The sequence below is a fragment of the Anomaloglossus baeobatrachus genome, chromosome 2 (genome assembly GCF_048569485.1).
Source record: "Anomaloglossus baeobatrachus isolate aAnoBae1 chromosome 2, aAnoBae1.hap1, whole genome shotgun sequence".
Taxonomy (NCBI): Eukaryota; Metazoa; Chordata; class Amphibia; order Anura; family Aromobatidae; genus Anomaloglossus; species Anomaloglossus baeobatrachus.
In genome coordinates, this window is record NC_134354.1 from 47966831 (window position 1) to 47985882 (window position 19052).

Here is a 19052-nt window from a genome sequence, read left to right on the forward strand (position 1 = left end):
CAAACAAAAGAGCGGGAAACTGCGTCCCCTTGTGCCAAGTGTGAGGGCTGGAGTATGTAAAACAGACTCCAGCTCTTAACGCTGCTTGACTGTACAGCGTCCCGCCCTCCTCCTGACTGGCAGGTCCGGGGGCGGGAACGATACGAACTAGGCCGCAAAAGCCGGGGACTGTAGTAATCTAGCGCGGCCGTCATATATGCACGGCCAGCGCGGAAGTCCCCGGCGCACCACAAATCCCAGCCGCGACCAGTAAACACTGACCCCAGCGGCCGGATCGGCCGATCGTACAAAGTCACCTCACTCAGCAGAGCTGTAGTGAGTAACGGCACCAGCGCAGCAGCGCTGTTTACCCCGGCGCACTAACACACCCAGCAATGCTGCGGTGTGCGTGCGATAAGCACGGGGACACGGAGTACCTTGATGGAGCAGGGTCCTGTCCCTGAGAAAACTCCGCTCCGTATCCAGCAGATCCTCCAGGGGCTGTGGATGGAGCACGGCCTCAGTGCCCGGAGACCGGTAAAGTCCCACTTCACCCAGAGCCCTAATGGGGATGGGGAAGGAATCAGCATGTGGGCTCCAGCCTCCGTACCCGCAATGGGTACCTCAACCTTAACAAACACCGCCGACAGAAAGTGGGGTGAGAAGGGAGCATGCTGGGGGCCCTAGTGTCACAAACCACCGGGGGGGTCACTCAGAAATCCCCCGCGCTGGCTACCAGTACGTCACAATCGGGGGGTAACAAGTGGGGGTCACCCCTCCTTTATACCTCCCGACCGACAGACAGAGCACGTGACGCGCTCTCTAGCGCCCCTCTTATAGTCAGGCCAATTATGGAATTGCCCGACAATAAGCAAGGAGGCCGCTATACTACTTATGCCGATTATTGAAGGGTCCCCGGTGAGAGTAAGGTATATATTCCCCCGACCTCCGCGGGCGGAATATATAAAATCTCCCCGAATCTCACTGGCCTCCCCACAATAATCCTTGGCACAATTCGCTGCCACCAACCGATTTACGGTAACTATTAGCCGAACACACAGACGTGGGATTCAAGATCGAGATAACAGAACAGCCCAAGATTAATAAAGCACACTAGAACTACAATATATACAATAGGGAATCTACAGAATATACATATGTCAGAGTACAGTTACAATCAAAAGCATGGGTTACAAACAGGCATACACAGTTCCAGCAGTTACCTTGTTGCGTCTGGCCACAGGGGGGCGCTGTACCCAGGTTTCTAGGATCCTTCCCACAGATGTTTCCTACACGTGCCCCCAGCGAAAAGAACACTGGAAAATGGCCGAAGTAGGGTTATCAACCTGGGCAGATCCAGGTCCCCTCCTACCTTAGTGACCTCACAGGGAGCACTGCTCCACCCCTGGCTTGAGTTATGGACAATATCCCAACATGGAATATGGGCCATAACTTTGCCTGGGAGCGTCGTAGGCGGACGCCAATGCTCTCATTGTGACAGTTATGAATTTAGCTACAGAACGAGGGGACTCATGACCTGTCTGCCAGTTCCCCATTGGCTGATATCACGCCTGGGGCATTTCCCAATGTCCTGCTCCCATAAAAAGGGTGTGCCGGCATCGTCCGCATGCAGAGACACCATTTTTATGGTTGCCATATTTATCGGAAATATGGCTTGCGAGATATGAACCATTTTTTACTGGAGTCGTTCTGTCTGCTAGTTCCATAGCCTTGCTAATGAGATACAACTCTTGTTACAGGGTGACGGCAGGGAGTCATCCTGTGTCCATTGTTCCCACACCACCTCATCTCCATATCACAGGACATGGCCATGGAGGTGTAAGTGGAACACTGAGAACAAGAAGGGAGGGGGCACTGCCAGGGAGTGATGAGGGATTATGACTGGAGTCATAATTCATCTTCATATCCCGGGATTTGCCTCACACCTCCCCCCTTTTGAGGGCGCTAGGGGGCAGCACACTCCGGTGTTCCCCCGTGCGCCCGTCCGCGACCTCTCCTTGTCGGGACAGCCCGTCTGCGTTACCGTGGTCACGGCCCCTTTTGTGGCGAATGGTGAAGTTGTATTGCTGGAGCGCAAGGCTCCATCGCAACAATCGCCCATTCGTCCCAGAGACGGTGTGCAACCAGCTGAGGGGATTGTGGTCCGTCTCCACGATGAAGTGGCGCCCGTATAGATAGGGTTGCAGACGCTGCAGGGCCCACACTATGGCCAGGCACTCCTTCTCCATCGTGGAATAGGCAACTTCCCTTGGTAACAGCTTCCTGCTCAGGTACAAGACTGGGTGCTCTTGGCTCGCAGAGTCCACCTGGCTGAGCACCGCACCGAGGCCGAAGTCACTGGCGTCGGTCTGTACTACAAACGGCCGCGTGAAGTCGGCTGCCTGTAGCACGGGCGGGCTGGACAGGGCGTCCTTTAGGGCCCGGAAGGCTGTCTCGCAGTCCATTGTCCAATCGACTGCAGAGGGCAGCTTCTTCTTGGTGAGGTCCGTCAAGGGCTTTGCCAGGCTACTATAGCATGGAACAAACCTCCTATAGTACCCAGCGGTCCCCAAGAAGGACATCACCTGCTTCTTGGTCCTGGGGGTGGGCCAGGATGCGATGGCTTCCACTTTCTCAGGCTCGGGCTTCAGTGTTCTCCCACCTACCCGGTGACCGAGGTACTGGACCTCGCTCATGGCCAGCTGACACTTTCCCGGCTTGATGGTCAAACCTGCCCGGTGGATCCGCCTGAGCACCTGTGCTAGATGCTCTAGGTGGTCCTCCCAGGTGGGACTGAAGACGGCAATGTCATCCAGGTACGCGGCCGCGTACCCTTCAAGTCCCTTGAGCAGGGTGTTGACCATCCGCTGGAAAGTGGCAGGGGCATTCCTCATCCCGAATGGCATCACCGTGGACTCGTACAGTCCAAATGGGGTAATAAAGGCAGAGCGTTCCCTGGCCTTGCGAGTCAGGGGGATCTGCCAATATCCCCGGCTCAGATCCATGATGGTCAGGTACTGAGCCCCGGCCAACTGATCGAGCAGGTCATCGATGCGTGGCATTGGGTACGCATCGGCGACCGTGACCGCATTGAGCCCCCTGTAGTCCACGCAGAACCGAGTGGTTCGGTCCTTCTTAGGGACGAGGACTACAGGCGAGGCCCAAGCGCTGTTGGATGCCTGGATCACCCCCAGCTTCAGCATCTCGTCAATCTCCTGGCGCATGTGTTGCTGCACCTCCAGGGAGACCCGATATGCTGAACGCCGGATCGGGGGATGATCCCCAGTGTCCACGTGATGGACAGCCAAGTCAGTCCTTCCGGGCTGGTTGGTAAACAACCCCCGGAAGGGGAGGAGGGTGGCCCACAGCTGGGACCGTTGGTCTTCCAAGAGCTGGTGGCCAACCTCCACATCCTCAATGGATCCGCCTGCCCTAACCTGGGCTAGCATATCCAAGAGGGTTTCCGCTTCTCCCTCCTCGGGCAGGTTGCACACGGGGAGCGCACATGCCTCCCGCTCATGATGTGCCTTCATCATGTTCACATGGAAGGGCTTCCGCCTTCCACGGGCAGGGTCCAGGGTGACCAGGTACGTTACAGGGTTGAGCTGCTGGTACACGAGGTATGGGCCTTCCCAGGCTGCCTGAAGCTTGTCCTGTGGTACGGGGACCAGTACCCACACCTTTTGACCCACTTGGTAGGTCCTCTCACAAGCGTTCTGGTCGTACCAACGCTTCTGATCGGCCTGGGCTTGAGCCATATTGTCGTGTACCAGTTGCGTCAAGGCCTGCATTTTGTCCCGGAAGCGCATGACATACTCGATAACCGACACTCCAGGGGTGGCCAAATCCCCTTCCCAAGCCTCTTTCACCAGAGCCAGGGGGCCCCGCACACGTCGCCCGTACAGGAGCTCAAACGGTGAGAATCCTGTTGAGGCCTGTGGAACCTCCCGGTAAGCAAATAACAGGTGTGGGAGATACCGCTCCCAGTCACGCCCATGGGAGTCGACCAACATCTTAAGCATCTGCTTTAAGGTGCCATTAAACCGCTCGCACAGGCCATTAGTCTGTGGATGGTACGGGCTGGCCACCAGATGTCGCACCTGGACTTGCTTACAGAGGGCCTCCATCAGCTGGGACATGAATTGGGTCCCCCGGTCAGTGAGCATTTCCTGGGGAAAACCCACTCGGGAGAAAATCTCCAGCAATGCGGTGGCCACCTTGTCAGCCCGAATGGACGACAAGGCCACTGCTTCTGGGTACCGGGTGGCATAGTCCACTACCGTCAGTATGAAGCGTTTCCCGGAGCTGCTGGGGATGGCCAGCGGGCCGACCAGATCCACAGCCACCCTCCTGAAAGGCTCATCGATGATTGGCAGAGATACCAGTGGGGCTTTGGGGCGTGGCCCCGCCTTCCCCACTCTCTGACAGGTTTCACACGAACGGCAGTAGGCAGCCACATCGGCCCCCATTTTTGGCCAGTAGAAATGCTGGTTTAACCTGGCCTTGGTCTTAGCGATCCCTAGGTGTCCGGCCATCGGAATCTCATGGGCGATCCGCAACAACTCCGTCCGGAACGGATAGGGTACCACCAACTGTCGGTCCCTGGGCCACGCCTCCGGTGAACCCTGCTGGACCGTGGCCCGGTACAGCCGTCCTTGGTCCCAGACCACTCGCTCCGGGTCCGAGTCCGAGGGAGGCTGTGCCGCCTGCTCCTTAAGAGCTTTCAGGCTGTCGTCAGCTTCTAACGCTGCCTGAAACCCCTGACTAGATGTGGCCAGAATCGACGAGACTGTCACATCTTCGGTCAGTACCCCGGGACCTGTGTCCTGGCCTCCACCTGACTCGGCTGCCACTTGGTCAGAAGGGGAAGAGCTATCGGACCTCCGGGAGGCCCCTTGGCTTCCAGCACTCCCACTGCGGGTGACAGCGGCCACAGCCGCTGCGACCGTGGGTCGTGCCTGCTCCTCCTCCGTTCCTGACCAAGTCGCCGGTTCAGGCAGACCTACCTGGCTTCCTGACACCCCGGTTGTGGGGGAACCATGCACCGAGATCTTACCTGGGAGCACTTCCGCTCCTGGACCGGCCCCAATCTCACCTGCCTGTTCCCCTCCTGCAGCAACAGAACCCCGCTGTGAAATCTCTGGGGACCCCACATTTGCTGTGGTAGCCCCCACCCCACACACTGGTCCTCCCCCTGCAGCACCCTGCTCTCTGCTTATCCCTGCAGAGGGCAACAGATCCCAGCTCACAGGCTGGTTACTTGTAGAGGCATTGTCACACCTTTCTCTGACCCCCTCCCCTGTCACAGCTGCAGCTGAGTGTGTGTCTATGGTGTCTATGCAAGCAGAAATATCAGAGTTCACTCCCTCCTCCCTTACATCATTCATAGATAACACATTAACATTGTCCGGAGGCATGTCAGTACTGGCTGAAGGTTCAGCCCTTGGTTGGGGCCCAAACTGGGAGGTTATCTGCCCCAAATCTGTCCCAAGTAGCACGTTTGCAGGGATCCGATCAGTTACCCCCACCTCCCTCACCCCTCGCCCTGCGCCCCAGTCCACATAAATGTCAGCAACAGGCAGCGCCGGGTCAATGCCTCCAATCCCGGAGACAGCGAGGGTTTTTCCAGGGATCAAGTCTTGGGGGGACACCATCTCAGGCCGCACCAGAGTCACCTCCGAGGCGCTGTCTCGCAGTCCTATGGTCACAGACCGGCCGACGGTGACAGGTTGGAAGCTGTCCAGGGACCTACCACCACCCCCACCCACACAATACACCTTGGGCGGCCCTTGGGACGGGGACGGAGCCGGGGCCTTGGGACGCTGAGGGCACATGGCCTTGAAGTGTCCAGGTAGGTTGCACTGGTGGCACCGTCTTGGTTCCGCCACGGGCCTGGAGAGGGGAGTTGAGGGGGACACCCCCTGCAGTCTAGGGGCAGGTGGGGCAGTCGCAGAATTCATCTTACCCCCTCTCCAGGTGCTGCTGGTGGCCGCTCTCCTGGCCTCGGGGGCCCGGTTGTTGGTGTAGTCATCGGCAAGGGCAGCTGTAGCCGTGGACCCCTTTGGCTTCTGGTCTCGGATGAACTGGCGGAGATCCTCAGGGCAGTTCCACAAGAGTTGCTCCGTGATGAACAAGTCCAGGATCTCCGGTCCGGTGGAAAGCTGCAGGCCTTGGGTCCAGTGGTCGGCAGCTCGGGCAAGTGCCCGCCGGTGGTCAGCCCAGGAGTCCTTTGGTCCCTTCTGTAGGCTCCGGAACTTCTTGCGGTAGGACTCTGGAGTGAGGTTGTACTGTTGGATCAGGGCCCGCTTGATGGTGTCGTAGCCCTGATCTGCCTCAGCAGGCAAGTCCCCAAGGATATCCAGGGCCTTACCCCTTAAACGGGGGGTCAGGTATTTGGCCCACTGGTCCTTGTCCAGATGGTGCTGCAAGCAAGTCCGTTCAAAAGCAGTCAAGAAAGAGTCCAAGTCTCCATCCTTCTCCAGCACTGGGAAGTCCTCAACACGGACCTTTGGAAGTTTGGTGTCTCGAAGGTCACGTGTGGCTGATGAGGGCCGGAGCTGAGCTAGCTGCAGCTGGTAGTCACGGTCTGCCTGTCGCTCTCGCTCTTCACGCGCTGCCTGCCGCTCTCGCTCCGCAGCCTCACGCTCTGCGTGCCGCTCTGCCCTGCGCTCTGCCAGGAGTTCCTTGTAGCCCTTCTGGTCTCCAGCCTGGAGAAGGGCCATAGCCATTTGAAGAAGGCTATCCGAGCCTCCCAGGCTCGGTGGAATGGCACGTGGTGATCTGCGGCACGCTGCGGAGCCTGGTGATTCACTGTCCCTTTCAGAGCGGAGGGCTGGCATCTGGCTCGTTGAGGACCCTTGGGTGAGCTGCTCCTCATCTTGTCCAGCAGTGCCAGGTTGTGCAATGTCCTCTGCAGAGCTGTTTTCTGGCGTCGAGCTCCTGGAGGACTCGTGGGCAACCTCCTCATTGCTGTCCACAGCACCGTCCTCCCTCTCTTCGGCTCCTGCCTTAGCATTGGCCAGTTGCATAGCTCTGCTCCTGGTGCCATCAGCCATTCTTGCAGACTTTTGGTCACTGACACAGAACTGACACCTGATGCCTCCACACACCTTACAGTATCTGCACTCTGACACTCTAGTGTTGAGCTAGTCTGAAGACCCCAGCAGCCACAGCTGCTGCAGGCAGTCTTTAGTGTCTGGGAGTATGGGTCTCACACTCACACACACTATTATCTCGATCCCACCGCTATGCCACCAATATGTCACAAACCACCGGGGGGGTCACTCAGAAATCCCCCGCGCTGGCTACCAGTACGTCACAATCGGGGGGTAACAAGTGGGGGTCACCCCTCCTTTATACCTCCCGACCGACAGACAGAGCACGTGACGCGCTCTCTAGCGCCCCTCTTATAGTCAGGCCAATTATGGAATTGCCCGACAATAAGCAAGGAGGCCGCTATACTACTTATGCCGATTATTGAAGGGTCCCCGGTGAGAGTAAGGTATATATTCCCCCGACCTCCGCGGGCGGAATATATAAAATCTCCCCGAATCTCACTGGCCTCCCCACAATAATCCTTGGCACAATTCGCTGCCACCAACCGATTTACGGTAACTATTAGCCGAACACACAGACGTGGGATTCAAGATCGAGATAACAGAACAGCCCAAGATTAATTATATAATTTAATCAGCCTAAAGCACACTAGAACTACAATATATACAATAGGGAATCTACAGAATATACATATGTCAGAGTACAGTTACAATCAAAAGCATGGGTTACAAACAGGCATACACAGTTCCAGCAGTTACCTTGTTGCGTCTGGCCACAGGGGGGCGCTGTACCCAGGTTTCTAGGATCCTTCCCACAGATGTTTCCTACACGTGCCCCCAGCGAAAAGAACACTGGAAAATGGCCGAAGTAGGGTTATCAACCTGGGCAGATCCAGGTCCCCTCCTACCTTAGTGACCTCACAGGGAGCACTGCTCCACCCCTGGCTTGAGTTATGGACAATATCCCAACATGGAATATGGGCCATAACTTTGCCTGGGAGCGTCGTAGGCGGACGCCAATGCTCTCATTGTGACAGTTATGAATTTAGCTACAGAACGAGGGGACTCATGACCTGTCTGCCAGTTCCCCATTGGCTGATATCACGCCTGGGGCATTTCCCAATGTCCTGCTCCCATAAAAAGGGTGTGCCGGCATCGTCCGCATGCAGAGACACCATTTTTATGGTTGCCATATTTATCGGAAATATGGCTTGCGAGATATGAACCATTTTTTACTGGAGTCGTTCTGTCTGCTAGTTCCATAGCCTTGCTAATGAGATACAACTCTTGTTACAGGGTGACGGCAGGGAGTCATCCTGTGTCCATTGTTCCCACACCACCTCATCTCCATATCACAGGACATGGCCATGGAGGTGTAAGTGGAACACTGAGAACAAGAAGGGAGGGGGCACTGCCAGGGAGTGATGAGGGATTATGACTGGAGTCATAATTCATCTTCATATCCCGGGATTTGCCTCACACCTAGTATGGGCCCTCTTTTCTTCCATCCGACATAGTCAGCAGCTGCTGCTGACTAAACAGTGGAGCTATGCGTGGATGTCTGGCCTCCTTCGCACAAAGCATAAAACTGAGGAGCCCGTGATCCCACGGGGGGGTGTATAGCCAGAAGGGGAGGGGCCTTACACTTTTTAGTGTAGTACTTTGTGTGGCCTCCGGAGGCAGTAGCTATACACCCAATTGTCTGGGTCTCCCAATTAGGAGCGACAAAGAAAATCTGTTTGGCGGGTGGACAGAATTCCATCCTGTAGCCACGGGAGATATAATCCCGCCCCCACTGAACGGAGACGTGTTAGAACCCTACGTCGCCAAGTGGAGAGAGCCTGCCACCGACCAAGGAGGTTGTTGGCGTGGCTAGATAGCTCGGAGGAAGCTGACTCAGTGGCAGCATCTCCTGCGGTCTTCTGAAGACGCAGCTTCGAGCCATTTGGTTCTATGAACCTAGGCCGAGCTAGAGGACGATCAGATGGAGGAACGGAAACCACCGAAACCTCAACTGATTCCTGCCCTGGACAGGTTCCCTGGTTTAGGTTTGTGGCAAGGAAGAACACTCCCCGCCAAGAGCTTCCTTAATTTCATCCAGTTGGTTCCGAGGAAACTGGACCCTTCCTCGGATAGCGAGGAAAGTAGCCAAGACCACCGCCGTGCGGTGTCCAGCATGGCAGACCTGGCATAGGATGAAAAGACTGAAGTCTGGAAGTTCAGGCAACCGTTTTGGGCATAGAGTCCCTGTGAGGGAATGCATCTCCTCCAGAGAAGCAGAGAAGGTACAAAAAAACCGCACTGCTGTAAAGCTGAGGAGAACGAAGCTCCTGCCGCCCCCATACCGACTTGGCCAAAAGGACAACCGGGCGGACCGCAAAACCTTAAGTGAGGAGCCATCAGCCACTGACATAACGGTCCGGGCTGAGCCACCTGAGGTGAATGAGCCCACTTCTTGACCACCATTGGTGGACAGGGGAAACACAGTCCTCAGAATCACGCTTCATGGGAAGCGACTGTCAGAGCGGACCCTGGGCTGGTCACAGGGGCCTGAAAACTGGAGTGGTTAAGGAAAAAACGTTGTGTTCACCTAGATAAGGTAACTCCGGCGGATTGAGGTCCAGTACAAAATTAATGTACCGTGGGATCCTTATAGAGGTGCCGTCAGCCACTGATACAACTATCCAGGCTGAAAGTCTAGACACCGGAGTGGCCACCCTTGGCGAATGAGTACACTCCTTGACCACCTCTGATGGGAGGGGGAGACAGGCAGCAGAACCCCGCTGTGGGGTCTGCAGGACAGGCTGTGGGCTTGGACGCAGCGGGCTGAAAACTGGAGTGGTTAAGGAACGCACTCCTCGTCCTGTTAAAGGTATACTGATGCCTTTCTGCCAGCGGGGAATACTCCCCTGATACAGGCGGATGGAGGTCCAGTACAAGGATAATGGACGCAATCCAATCATTCGCATCTGCGTCACCTACGGACGGATCAATGTACATAAAGTAGCGTCCGAGCCCCTGGTAGAGACATCCTCCTCGTCCAGTGAGTCAGCTCGTAATCGGAGCTGCGGGACGGGGAGGACAGGGGACCCTGCGTCTCCCTGTCAGGAGGACGGGGTCTGAGCCCAGAAGGAGAATCCCTTGTGAGCTTTGCTGAGCGAGCTGAAGCAGAAAACGCCCTGAGAAGGGGGCTGCATGCTCAGCAGATGCCGGGACAGCCGACCCCTGGAAATAAGATTCCCCCAGGGGTCAGCCACCGAAACCGGAGCAGCTGGAGGGACCATTAATGAGCCTCCAAGCTGAGGGGCCACAGTGGTTATGAGCTCGGTACAGCCGTACGAGACTACCTGCAGTGGATAATAAAAACAGCCTGCAGCCTCGCTCTGTGAGACCTGCTGCAGAGGTGGGGGCTCTGTCTAGAATGTCTAGAATACCCAAGACAGGGGTTCAGCCTGGGGAGACTCCAGGCTGAGGCACCACCACCTAAGAACCATTACAGTATGGGTCTGTGCCGGTTCAGGCAATATAAGCTTACATGCAGAACATGTAGTGTACAGCCTTGGAGCTTTGCTCCTAGAGTGAGACATGCTGCTGAGGAGGAGGTTCTATAATAAAGAATTAACTCCTTCAGAATGCCCTGAGAGTGTATAAAAGTGCACAGCCAGAGGTTGTGACTTATCAGGCCGCTATTATGAGTGCCCTCCGGATTCCAAGCCTGGACCCCCAGCTAGATATTCACTCCCTCTGCACTGCAGAGCAGCCAGCGCCGACCAGTGTACTAAGAACGCTGAGAAAATGGTGCCAGAGTGAGGGGGGGGGGGGGCGGGGGTTAACCCAGGAGCGGGAATCGGAGGGCTAAGGAGATGTACAGGGGAGGGAATCATCTCCTCAAACCGGCCGGAAACACAGTAAAAAGGAAAAAAAAAAAATCTATCTATACAACTCACCATGCGAGGGTTCAGTGCTGGCTCTCGGCCATTGCACATTTCTCCATATATAGGCATCCCCAGTGACATCACTGCTGCAGCTAATCACTGAGTCGGGTGACTCATGTCTACACTGGAAGAGGCGTTGAGTTCAGCAATTGGCTGCAGCAGGGTTGTGTGATGTGGAAGTGACCTCACTGATATGGTCCATACACAGACAGCAGAGATGACGCCGGACCAGGGGAGGGTGACTGCTACTTGTATTTTTTTTTTTTTCACAATCTTTACAGTTTTTTTTCTGATTGTATAGAAACCCCCTTTAAGCCACCACTTAGAGGAATTTACTGTTTCCCTTTTTATTGACCGTAGTAAAAGAACAGTATGTGATCTGCACAGCATGGACGAGTCCTGTAGAGGGAGCTCTCTGCCATAATTCTTCACTCTGTCTAATACAGGGGTGCATTGGGGAGCCTTTCTCTGATCCATCCATATAATCCGGATGAATGATAATCCAGCAGATTATCCGGATATCACAATACTCCGCTCTGCGGCCTCTCACCTGTTTATCTCTCTTTTTTAACAATCCTGGTAAAAACTTGTTAGTAAAGTCGAAATGGCTGAAGACGTCCCTGGCGCAGTCCGGCCCCTGTGTGACCATTGCGGACAGCAAATTGAGGCCAAGACGAGACATCCTGTGCAAGTGATAGAAGAAGGAAAGATCATCACTATCTGATCCCATTACATCTCGGTCAGTGGCGGAGGAGCCACGTTTCTCCCCTCGGGCTGTGTGTGCGGGGCTTCACCTGTGGGTCGATGAATAGACGGACGAATAGATCAATTTCATGTGTGAATTCAGCAAGTTCTTCACTATGTTGACCCCAGCGGCCCCCAGATGAGTCAGGTCACCGGCCGTCCGCAGCAAGATGGCTTCCAGGACTTGGAAAATCAACATCATCTAAAAAATAAGGGGAAAATTCAGAGAATCACATCCTGAATTCACAGAAATATACAAAACTACAAAGAAAACCAGGAGGAAAAATGATTTTCTTATCCATAAGATATAAGGTGTTTTCTAGGACCAAGCGAAGACAAGAAAACAATAAACAAGCACATCCAGAGATAAGTCCATATGTAACGCTGCCCTCCTCAATGCTTGAAAATGTAACCACAGACAGAAATGCCTCACCGTGCTTTCCTGATAAGGCACTGAAAAAAAGGCTACTAGTCTAAACAAGTAAATTATCTATGCACAGATAGTACTGTCTATCAGTCTCTCCATGGAAATTATGTAGGTATGGATAGTAAGGTCTCCCAGTCTCTCCATGGAAAATATATAGTACTGTCTCCCAGTCTCGTCATGGAAATTATGTAGGCATGGATAGTACTGTCTCCCAGTCTCGTCATGGAAATTATGTAGGCATGGATAGTACTGTCTCCCAGTCTCGTCATGGAAATTATGTAGGCATGGATAGTACTGTCTCCCAGTCTCGTCATGGAAATTATGTAGGCATGGATAGTACTGTCTCCCAGTCTCGTCATGGAAATTATATAGGCATGGATAGTACTGTCTCCCAGTCTCGTCATGGAAATTATATAGGCATGGATAGTACTGTCTCCCAGTCTCGTCATGGAAATTATATAGGCATGGATAGTACTGTCTCCCAGTCTCGTCATGGAAATTATATAGGCATGGATAGTACTGTCTCCCAGTCTCGTCATGGAAATTATATAGGCATGGATAGTACTGTCTCCCAGTCTCGTCATGGAAATTATATAGGCATGGATAGTACTGTCTCCCAGTCTCGTCATGGAAATTATATAGGCATGGATAGTACTGTCTCCCAGTCTCGTCATGGAAATTATATAGGCATGGATAGTACTGTCTCCCAGTCTCGTCATGGAAATTATATAGGCATGGATAGTACTGTCTCCCAGTCTCGTCATGGAAATTATATAGGCATGGATAGTACTGTCTCCCAGTCTCGTCATGGAAATTATATAGGCATGGATAGTACTGTCTCCCAGTCTCGTCATGGAAATTATATAGGCATGGATAGTACTGTCTCCCAGTCTCGTCATGGAAATTATATAGGCATGGATAGTACTGTCTCCCAGTCTCGTCATGGAAATTATATAGGCATGGATAGTACTGTCTCCCAGTCTCGTCATGGAAATTATATAGGCATGGATAGTACTGTCTCCCAGTCTCGTCATGGAAATTATATAGGCATGGATAGTACTGTCTCCCAGTCTCGTCATGGAAATTATATAGGCATGGATAGTACTGTCTCCCAGTCTCGTCATGGAAATTATATAGGCATGGATAGTACTGTCTCCCAGTCTCGTCATGGAAATTATATAGGCATGGATAGTACTGTCTCCCAGTCTCGTCATGGAAATTATATAGGCATGGATATTACTGTCTCCCAGTCTCGTCATGGAAATTATATAGGCATGGATAGTACTGTCTCCCAGTCTCGTCATGGAAATTATATAGGCATGGATAGTACTGTCTCCCAGTCTCGTCATGGAAATTATATAGGCATGGATAGTACTGTCTCCCAGTCTCGTCATGGAAATTATATAGGCATGGATAGTACTGTGTCAGATTCTCGTAAATTATGTAGGTATGTGTAGCACTGTGTCCCATCTCTCCATGGAAATTATATAGGCATGGATAGTACTGTCTCCCAGTCTCTCCATGGAAATTATATAGGCATGGATAGTACTGTGTCTAATTCTCGTAAATTATATAGGTATGGATAGTACTGTGTCCCATCTCTCCATGAAAATTATGTAGGTATGGATAGTATTGCCTTCCAGTAACTTCTTGCAAAACATATAGGCACAGACAGTCCTGCCTTTCAGCCTGTGCATATAAAACATCCGGACAGATACTGCTGCTTCCCCATCTTTTTCTGTAAAGTATGTAAATACAAATAGTACCGCTTTCTTGTTTTGTGAATGATAAGTAATGATGTTGCCACCTCTCGGTCTCTTCTCCTGTATATAATATAGACACAATTAGCTTTGCCTTCCTGTCTATTTGCAGTCCAGTCCCCGGCTGTCAGACAAATTCGAAGACCTTGAGAAGAAGACAGGAGTGGTTTATTACCACTTCTGTCTTTTCCTTCATTGGCAGCTATAGGGTAAGTTCACACAGTGCGTTTTTCGCGGCGTTTTTGCACGTTTTTCGGGTGCGTTTTTGGCCTCAAAACTGCATGACTTTGCTTCCCCAGCAAAGTCTATGAGTTATCATTTTTGCTGTCCGCGCACAACTTTTTTTTTAAGCTGCGTTTTTGAGCTTAAAAAAAAAAAAATGGACATGTCAATTCTTTCCTGCGTTTTTCTGCGTTTTCCCCCCATGCAATGCATTGGAAACACGCAGCAAAACGCAGCCAAAAACGCACCAAATCGCGGGAAAAACGCATGCGTTTTTTGCCGCGTTTTTTTGATGTGGATGCGTTTGTGCGTTTTTAACGGCCAAAAACGCACAAAACCGCAGCGTAAAAAAAAACGCAGTGTGTGCACATAGCCATATAATGTTTACTAAGTTCCATGCAGCGAACAGAAGCATCTGCAGTGCGGATATTTCTAAAGGACGTACCAGCACAGGATAGCTCTGCTAGTGACGCCCGATACAGCAGGATCATAGGGATGCCCCAATTCAACAAGTGCACTCAGATATAATAAATAAATATTGGGTTGCATGTGACCCAATGTCAGATCTGCGAGTTTTTCCTCAGCTCTAACCAGACAATGGGGTGGAACGACAAAAAAGTACATGCTGCAAATGTCAGCGAGTCTCAAATCATAAGCACCCATACAAGTCTGTAGGTGCGTGTGTGAAACATCAGACTGAACTGATGACATCCGAGTGCAGTCCGATATACCCAGAGACAGGCAATGGAGAAGATAGAGAAATTAATCTCTCCTTCTCCACACATGTGCTCTGATTCTTGAATGGGATAGAATCTGATCACAGTGAATGAAGCTTGGCTCACGCTCACAGCGGAGCCTTCCCTCCCTGATGAAGCGGTACCCACAGGGGTAGTATATGATTTGCGAAACGTACGTTGGAGATTAAGGGGGCTTATCTGTATGGGGGGTCCCCTCCTTGGGGACTTGAGGTCTATTGCATTCAGCACTTTACATCTGCTCTCTTTGTTATTAGCCATCATATCTGCATTTTACTGGTCCAATAGCTGGGATGTGACATCTACATTGTATTTCTAGCCTCTTTTAGATAACATCTATTCTCTATATTAACTGCACTTTGCACTTTATTGTTTACCTCTTTAGGCTGTTATATCTGTAATTTACCTGCTATAAATATCAGCTATACTTCATCTGCAGTATTTTGTAGTTCACATCCACTTTTTGATTCTACCTCAACTTGGATTTTTTCTATACTGTTATCCCCTCGTCACATCTTGGGGTCCTACTCTCGCCTCCCCCTATTGATGTTTTTATGGTGTCTTATTATGGCCATCTTTCCTTTTATGTGTCTTTGTCCATCTTGTATTTAAATAAACTTTGTGATTTCTTTTGCACTATTAATTACTCCAGGTTCTCCTGTTTTTATTGAGTGTCATTAGCGTATAGCATCAGATCCTCTGTGACGCCAGCCTTAACCCAATCTCTGCTGGTAAATTTTATTTTTTGAGAGGGCGAAAGGGGGGGGGGGGACATGACAGATTTCAGGCCTGGTCACTATTGGGTTGAATTAGACAACAATAAAGCAAGTCAGTATTTTTGGGCATCAGACATCGGTCACTCACTTCACTTTCTGGTCGTTTCTCTCCATCCAACAGTTTCAGGATTTCCAGGCACTCCACGGATATTTTAATATAACCCTCCACCACATCGTACAGCGCAGGATTCGGCAATTTCCTTGATAATTCAAGAAACTGCTGCAAACCTTGAAAAGGAGAAAAATCAGCATAAAAAAAAAAAACAATAGAAAGATAATAAAATCACGCTACTCTCTACTACAGTAATTTACTGTCTGCCTCAAGAACGTCATAAGTATCAGAGCGGTGTCCGGTCCCAGGTAATCAGTCATCTGTGTACAGCAAGTGGCTGGAGTACAGCGCAGCGCCACACATGGACAGTGCAGAGCGCCACAAGTGGTCAGCGCAGCGCCACACAGCGCAGCGCCACACGTGGTCAACACAGCGCCACATGTGGTCAGTGCCCTACAAGACAGCGCAGCGCCACACGCGGTCAACAGCGCCACACGCGGTCAACTCAGCGCTCTACAAGACAGCGCAGCACCACGCGGTCAGAGCAGCGCCACACACGGTCAGAGCAAAGCGCCCTACAGTACAGCACAGGGCTGTACAAGGTCAGGTAGCTGTTTTCTATAGTGCAGCTCAGCACCAGTTGAAGTGAATGGGATGTGTGTGGCAATATCTGAGAACAGCCACTACACGGTGTGCGGCGCTGTCTATATAGACTGTGTACATCCGGCCACTGTGGGAACTAAAGGCAGCGAATTATGGGATGGGGGGGGGGGGTCAAACCCCAAAGATCTAGTATTGAGGATGCCATCAATATCTAAGCCTAAACACCCCTGAAAAGCTGGGTACACCATGATAGCTTATAGGTTGTCACCCAACTTTCCCTAACCCTGAATGGAAACGTGTTTAGTTAAAGTGACAGGGGTACAATAATGGATCTCTGTACGACGGAGGCAGATTCGCTATACAGGACTGCAGGGGAACAGAGAGGAGCCGCAATCGCTGCCATATCTGTGGTCACCCAGCTTTCCCTAAGTCCTGAATGGAAACCTGTTTAGTTAAAGTGACAGGGGTGCAATGATGGATCTCTGTACGACGGAGGCAGATTTGCTGTACAGGACCGCAGGGGAACAGATGGAGGAGCCACAATCACTGCCATATCTGTGGTCACCCAGCTTTCCCTAAGCCCTGAATGGAAACCTGAGGGGTGCAAGGATGGATCTCTGTACAAAGAGGGAGGCAGAGCCACTATACAGGACTGCAGGGGAGTATGTGGAGGAGCCACAATGACTGCCATGTCCAGCTTTCCCAGACCCAGATAGTACAGCAGATCCTATGAGCATTTCCCTGGCTGTACGGTCTCCCACCACTGCCCCGGCTGCTGGTGCTGCGCGTGCAGACATCTCCCACCTCTCAGTGCACTCTGGGGGTCTTTTAATAAGGATTTGAAGACGGTCCCTGTGAATTCCACCTCCGGGGACTTGGGCTTCTTGGCCTGGGGTCCCGGGCTCTCCTCAGCGGCCCCCGAACTCTTCCTCTTCTTCCCCATGATCAGCTGCTGCCTCCTGCACTACCCCTACAGCAGCACAACACGTGGGAACAGCAGACAGGAAATAGTCCGCGCCGAACATGCTCCCCCGGAAACAAGAACCATTGTGAATAAGGTCCGGCGGAGACAAACTGCCCAAGACTACATATTATACATCGCTATAATGTCCGGACTATAACTGACAGCGGCAGGAGTTTCTATACATTATCAGCCTGACGCGGGGCTAGAATTCAGGGGAGTCCGTTATGTACAAGGTAAAAAATATTGGACACAAGACTCATCTGTAGACGGAGGAATTGTACCTGCAATACCAGATATTACCACAGAGTGGCAGTGTCAGGCAGGCCGGTTCACTCAGTAGCCGCCATATTGCTGCCATGTTGGTGCCACCAGTGAACCATTTGCACCTGAAGCTTTCCACACTCCACAGAGCTAGGACTTTTCTTGAATATATATATACAGTATATATAGAGAGAGTCAAGAAACGTCCTAGCTCTGTGGAAAGCTTCAGGTGCACATATTTGGTTCACGACACGTCATAGACTATGTTTTGAGGGGAGAGTACCCCAGGCTTTACAGTTATTCACCAAAAAACCTGCCTCCATTAAAGTCAATGGAGCTGGGAGGCACAATGCAGCCGGAACTTCAGAAGAATGTTGGCGTGTCACAATGCAGCCAGGGAAAGAGGCTGACAGACAGAGACAAACAGACAGAGACAGGGAAAGAGACAGACAGAGACAAGGACAGAGACAGGGAAAGAGACAGACAGAGACAGGGAAAGAGACAAGGAAAAACAGAGATAGGGAAAGAGACAAGGAAAGAGACAGACAGAGATAGGGAAAGAGACAGACAGACAGAGAAAGAGACAGACAGAGACAGGGAAAGAGACAAGGAAAGAGACAGACAGAGATAGGGAAAGAGACAAGGAAAGAGACAGAGATAGGGAAAGAGACAGAGACAGGAAAGAGACAGACAGAGACAAGGAAAGAGACAGAGATAGGGAAAGAGAGAGAGAGAGACAGGGAAAAATACAGACAGACAAAGAGACAGACAGACAAAGACAGAAAGACATAGCCAGACAAAGAGACAGACAAGGAAAGAGAGAGAAACTGTTACTATCCCGGGCAATGCCGGGTACTACAGCTAGTATATATATATACACACACACACACCTTATATGTTTGGTGGCACTGTATTAGAGACCCGGTACTGATGAATGATGCTGCCGGGTCCTTGTTATTGAATGATGAACACTATAAAATCAAAACCCAAAATACAATGGCGGAATTTACAGGAAATTACACAGTAGAGCGTCATTCCCAGCTACAACTCACCCCACATGGCAAAACCAAGCCCTAATACACCCCTAATACACTTGTGTAGATGGACAAATATAGTTCTGATTCTTGGAAGAAGGGGAGTTACAAAATAAGAAAGTATCAACCTAAATAATGAAAAATTCCCCAGATATGACGGGTATAATACATTTTTTTTTTATTTTAACAATTTTCTTATATTTTTGTCCTTCCTAAGGAAAGCAGTGGTTTCTGGAGGTGCCAAACAGCAGCGGCCGACCGAACAAGTGCCGCTTTCAACGTTTCACAGCAACTAAGTGGTTAATCCGCCGTGATCGGAGGTAGCTCTGCTACATACACCCACTGACATGTGACGTACATGTTTGCAACATGTCAGGAAGGGATTAATCAAGAAACAGGTAGAGATTTAGGCCCTGTGCACACATTGAGCATTTGGTGAGTTTTTTACCTCAGTACTTGTAGCCAAAACCAGGAGAGGAACAATC

General features: G+C 51.5%; 1 protein-coding gene across 3 annotated transcripts in view; it reads right to left on the reverse strand.

The window, feature by feature from the left end:
* The window catches only part of URB1 (URB1 ribosome biogenesis factor), a 311203-nt gene extending 293911 nt beyond the window's left edge, over positions 1-17292 (reverse strand). For all 3 annotated transcript variants that reach the window (XM_075335040.1, XM_075335039.1, XM_075335038.1), the window contains exons 1-4: positions 17113-17292; positions 15742-15881; positions 11764-11915; positions 11520-11652 (exon numbers count right to left, since the gene is read on the reverse strand). In XM_075335040.1, the coding sequence (XP_075191155.1) occupies positions 11520-11652; positions 11764-11915; positions 15742-15881; positions 17113-17251 (564 nt within the window). In that variant the 5' untranslated portion in view covers positions 17252-17292. The remainder of the gene's footprint in view (positions 1-11519; positions 11653-11763; positions 11916-15741; positions 15882-17112) is intronic.
* Between the last annotated feature and the right edge of the window lie 1760 nt (positions 17293-19052).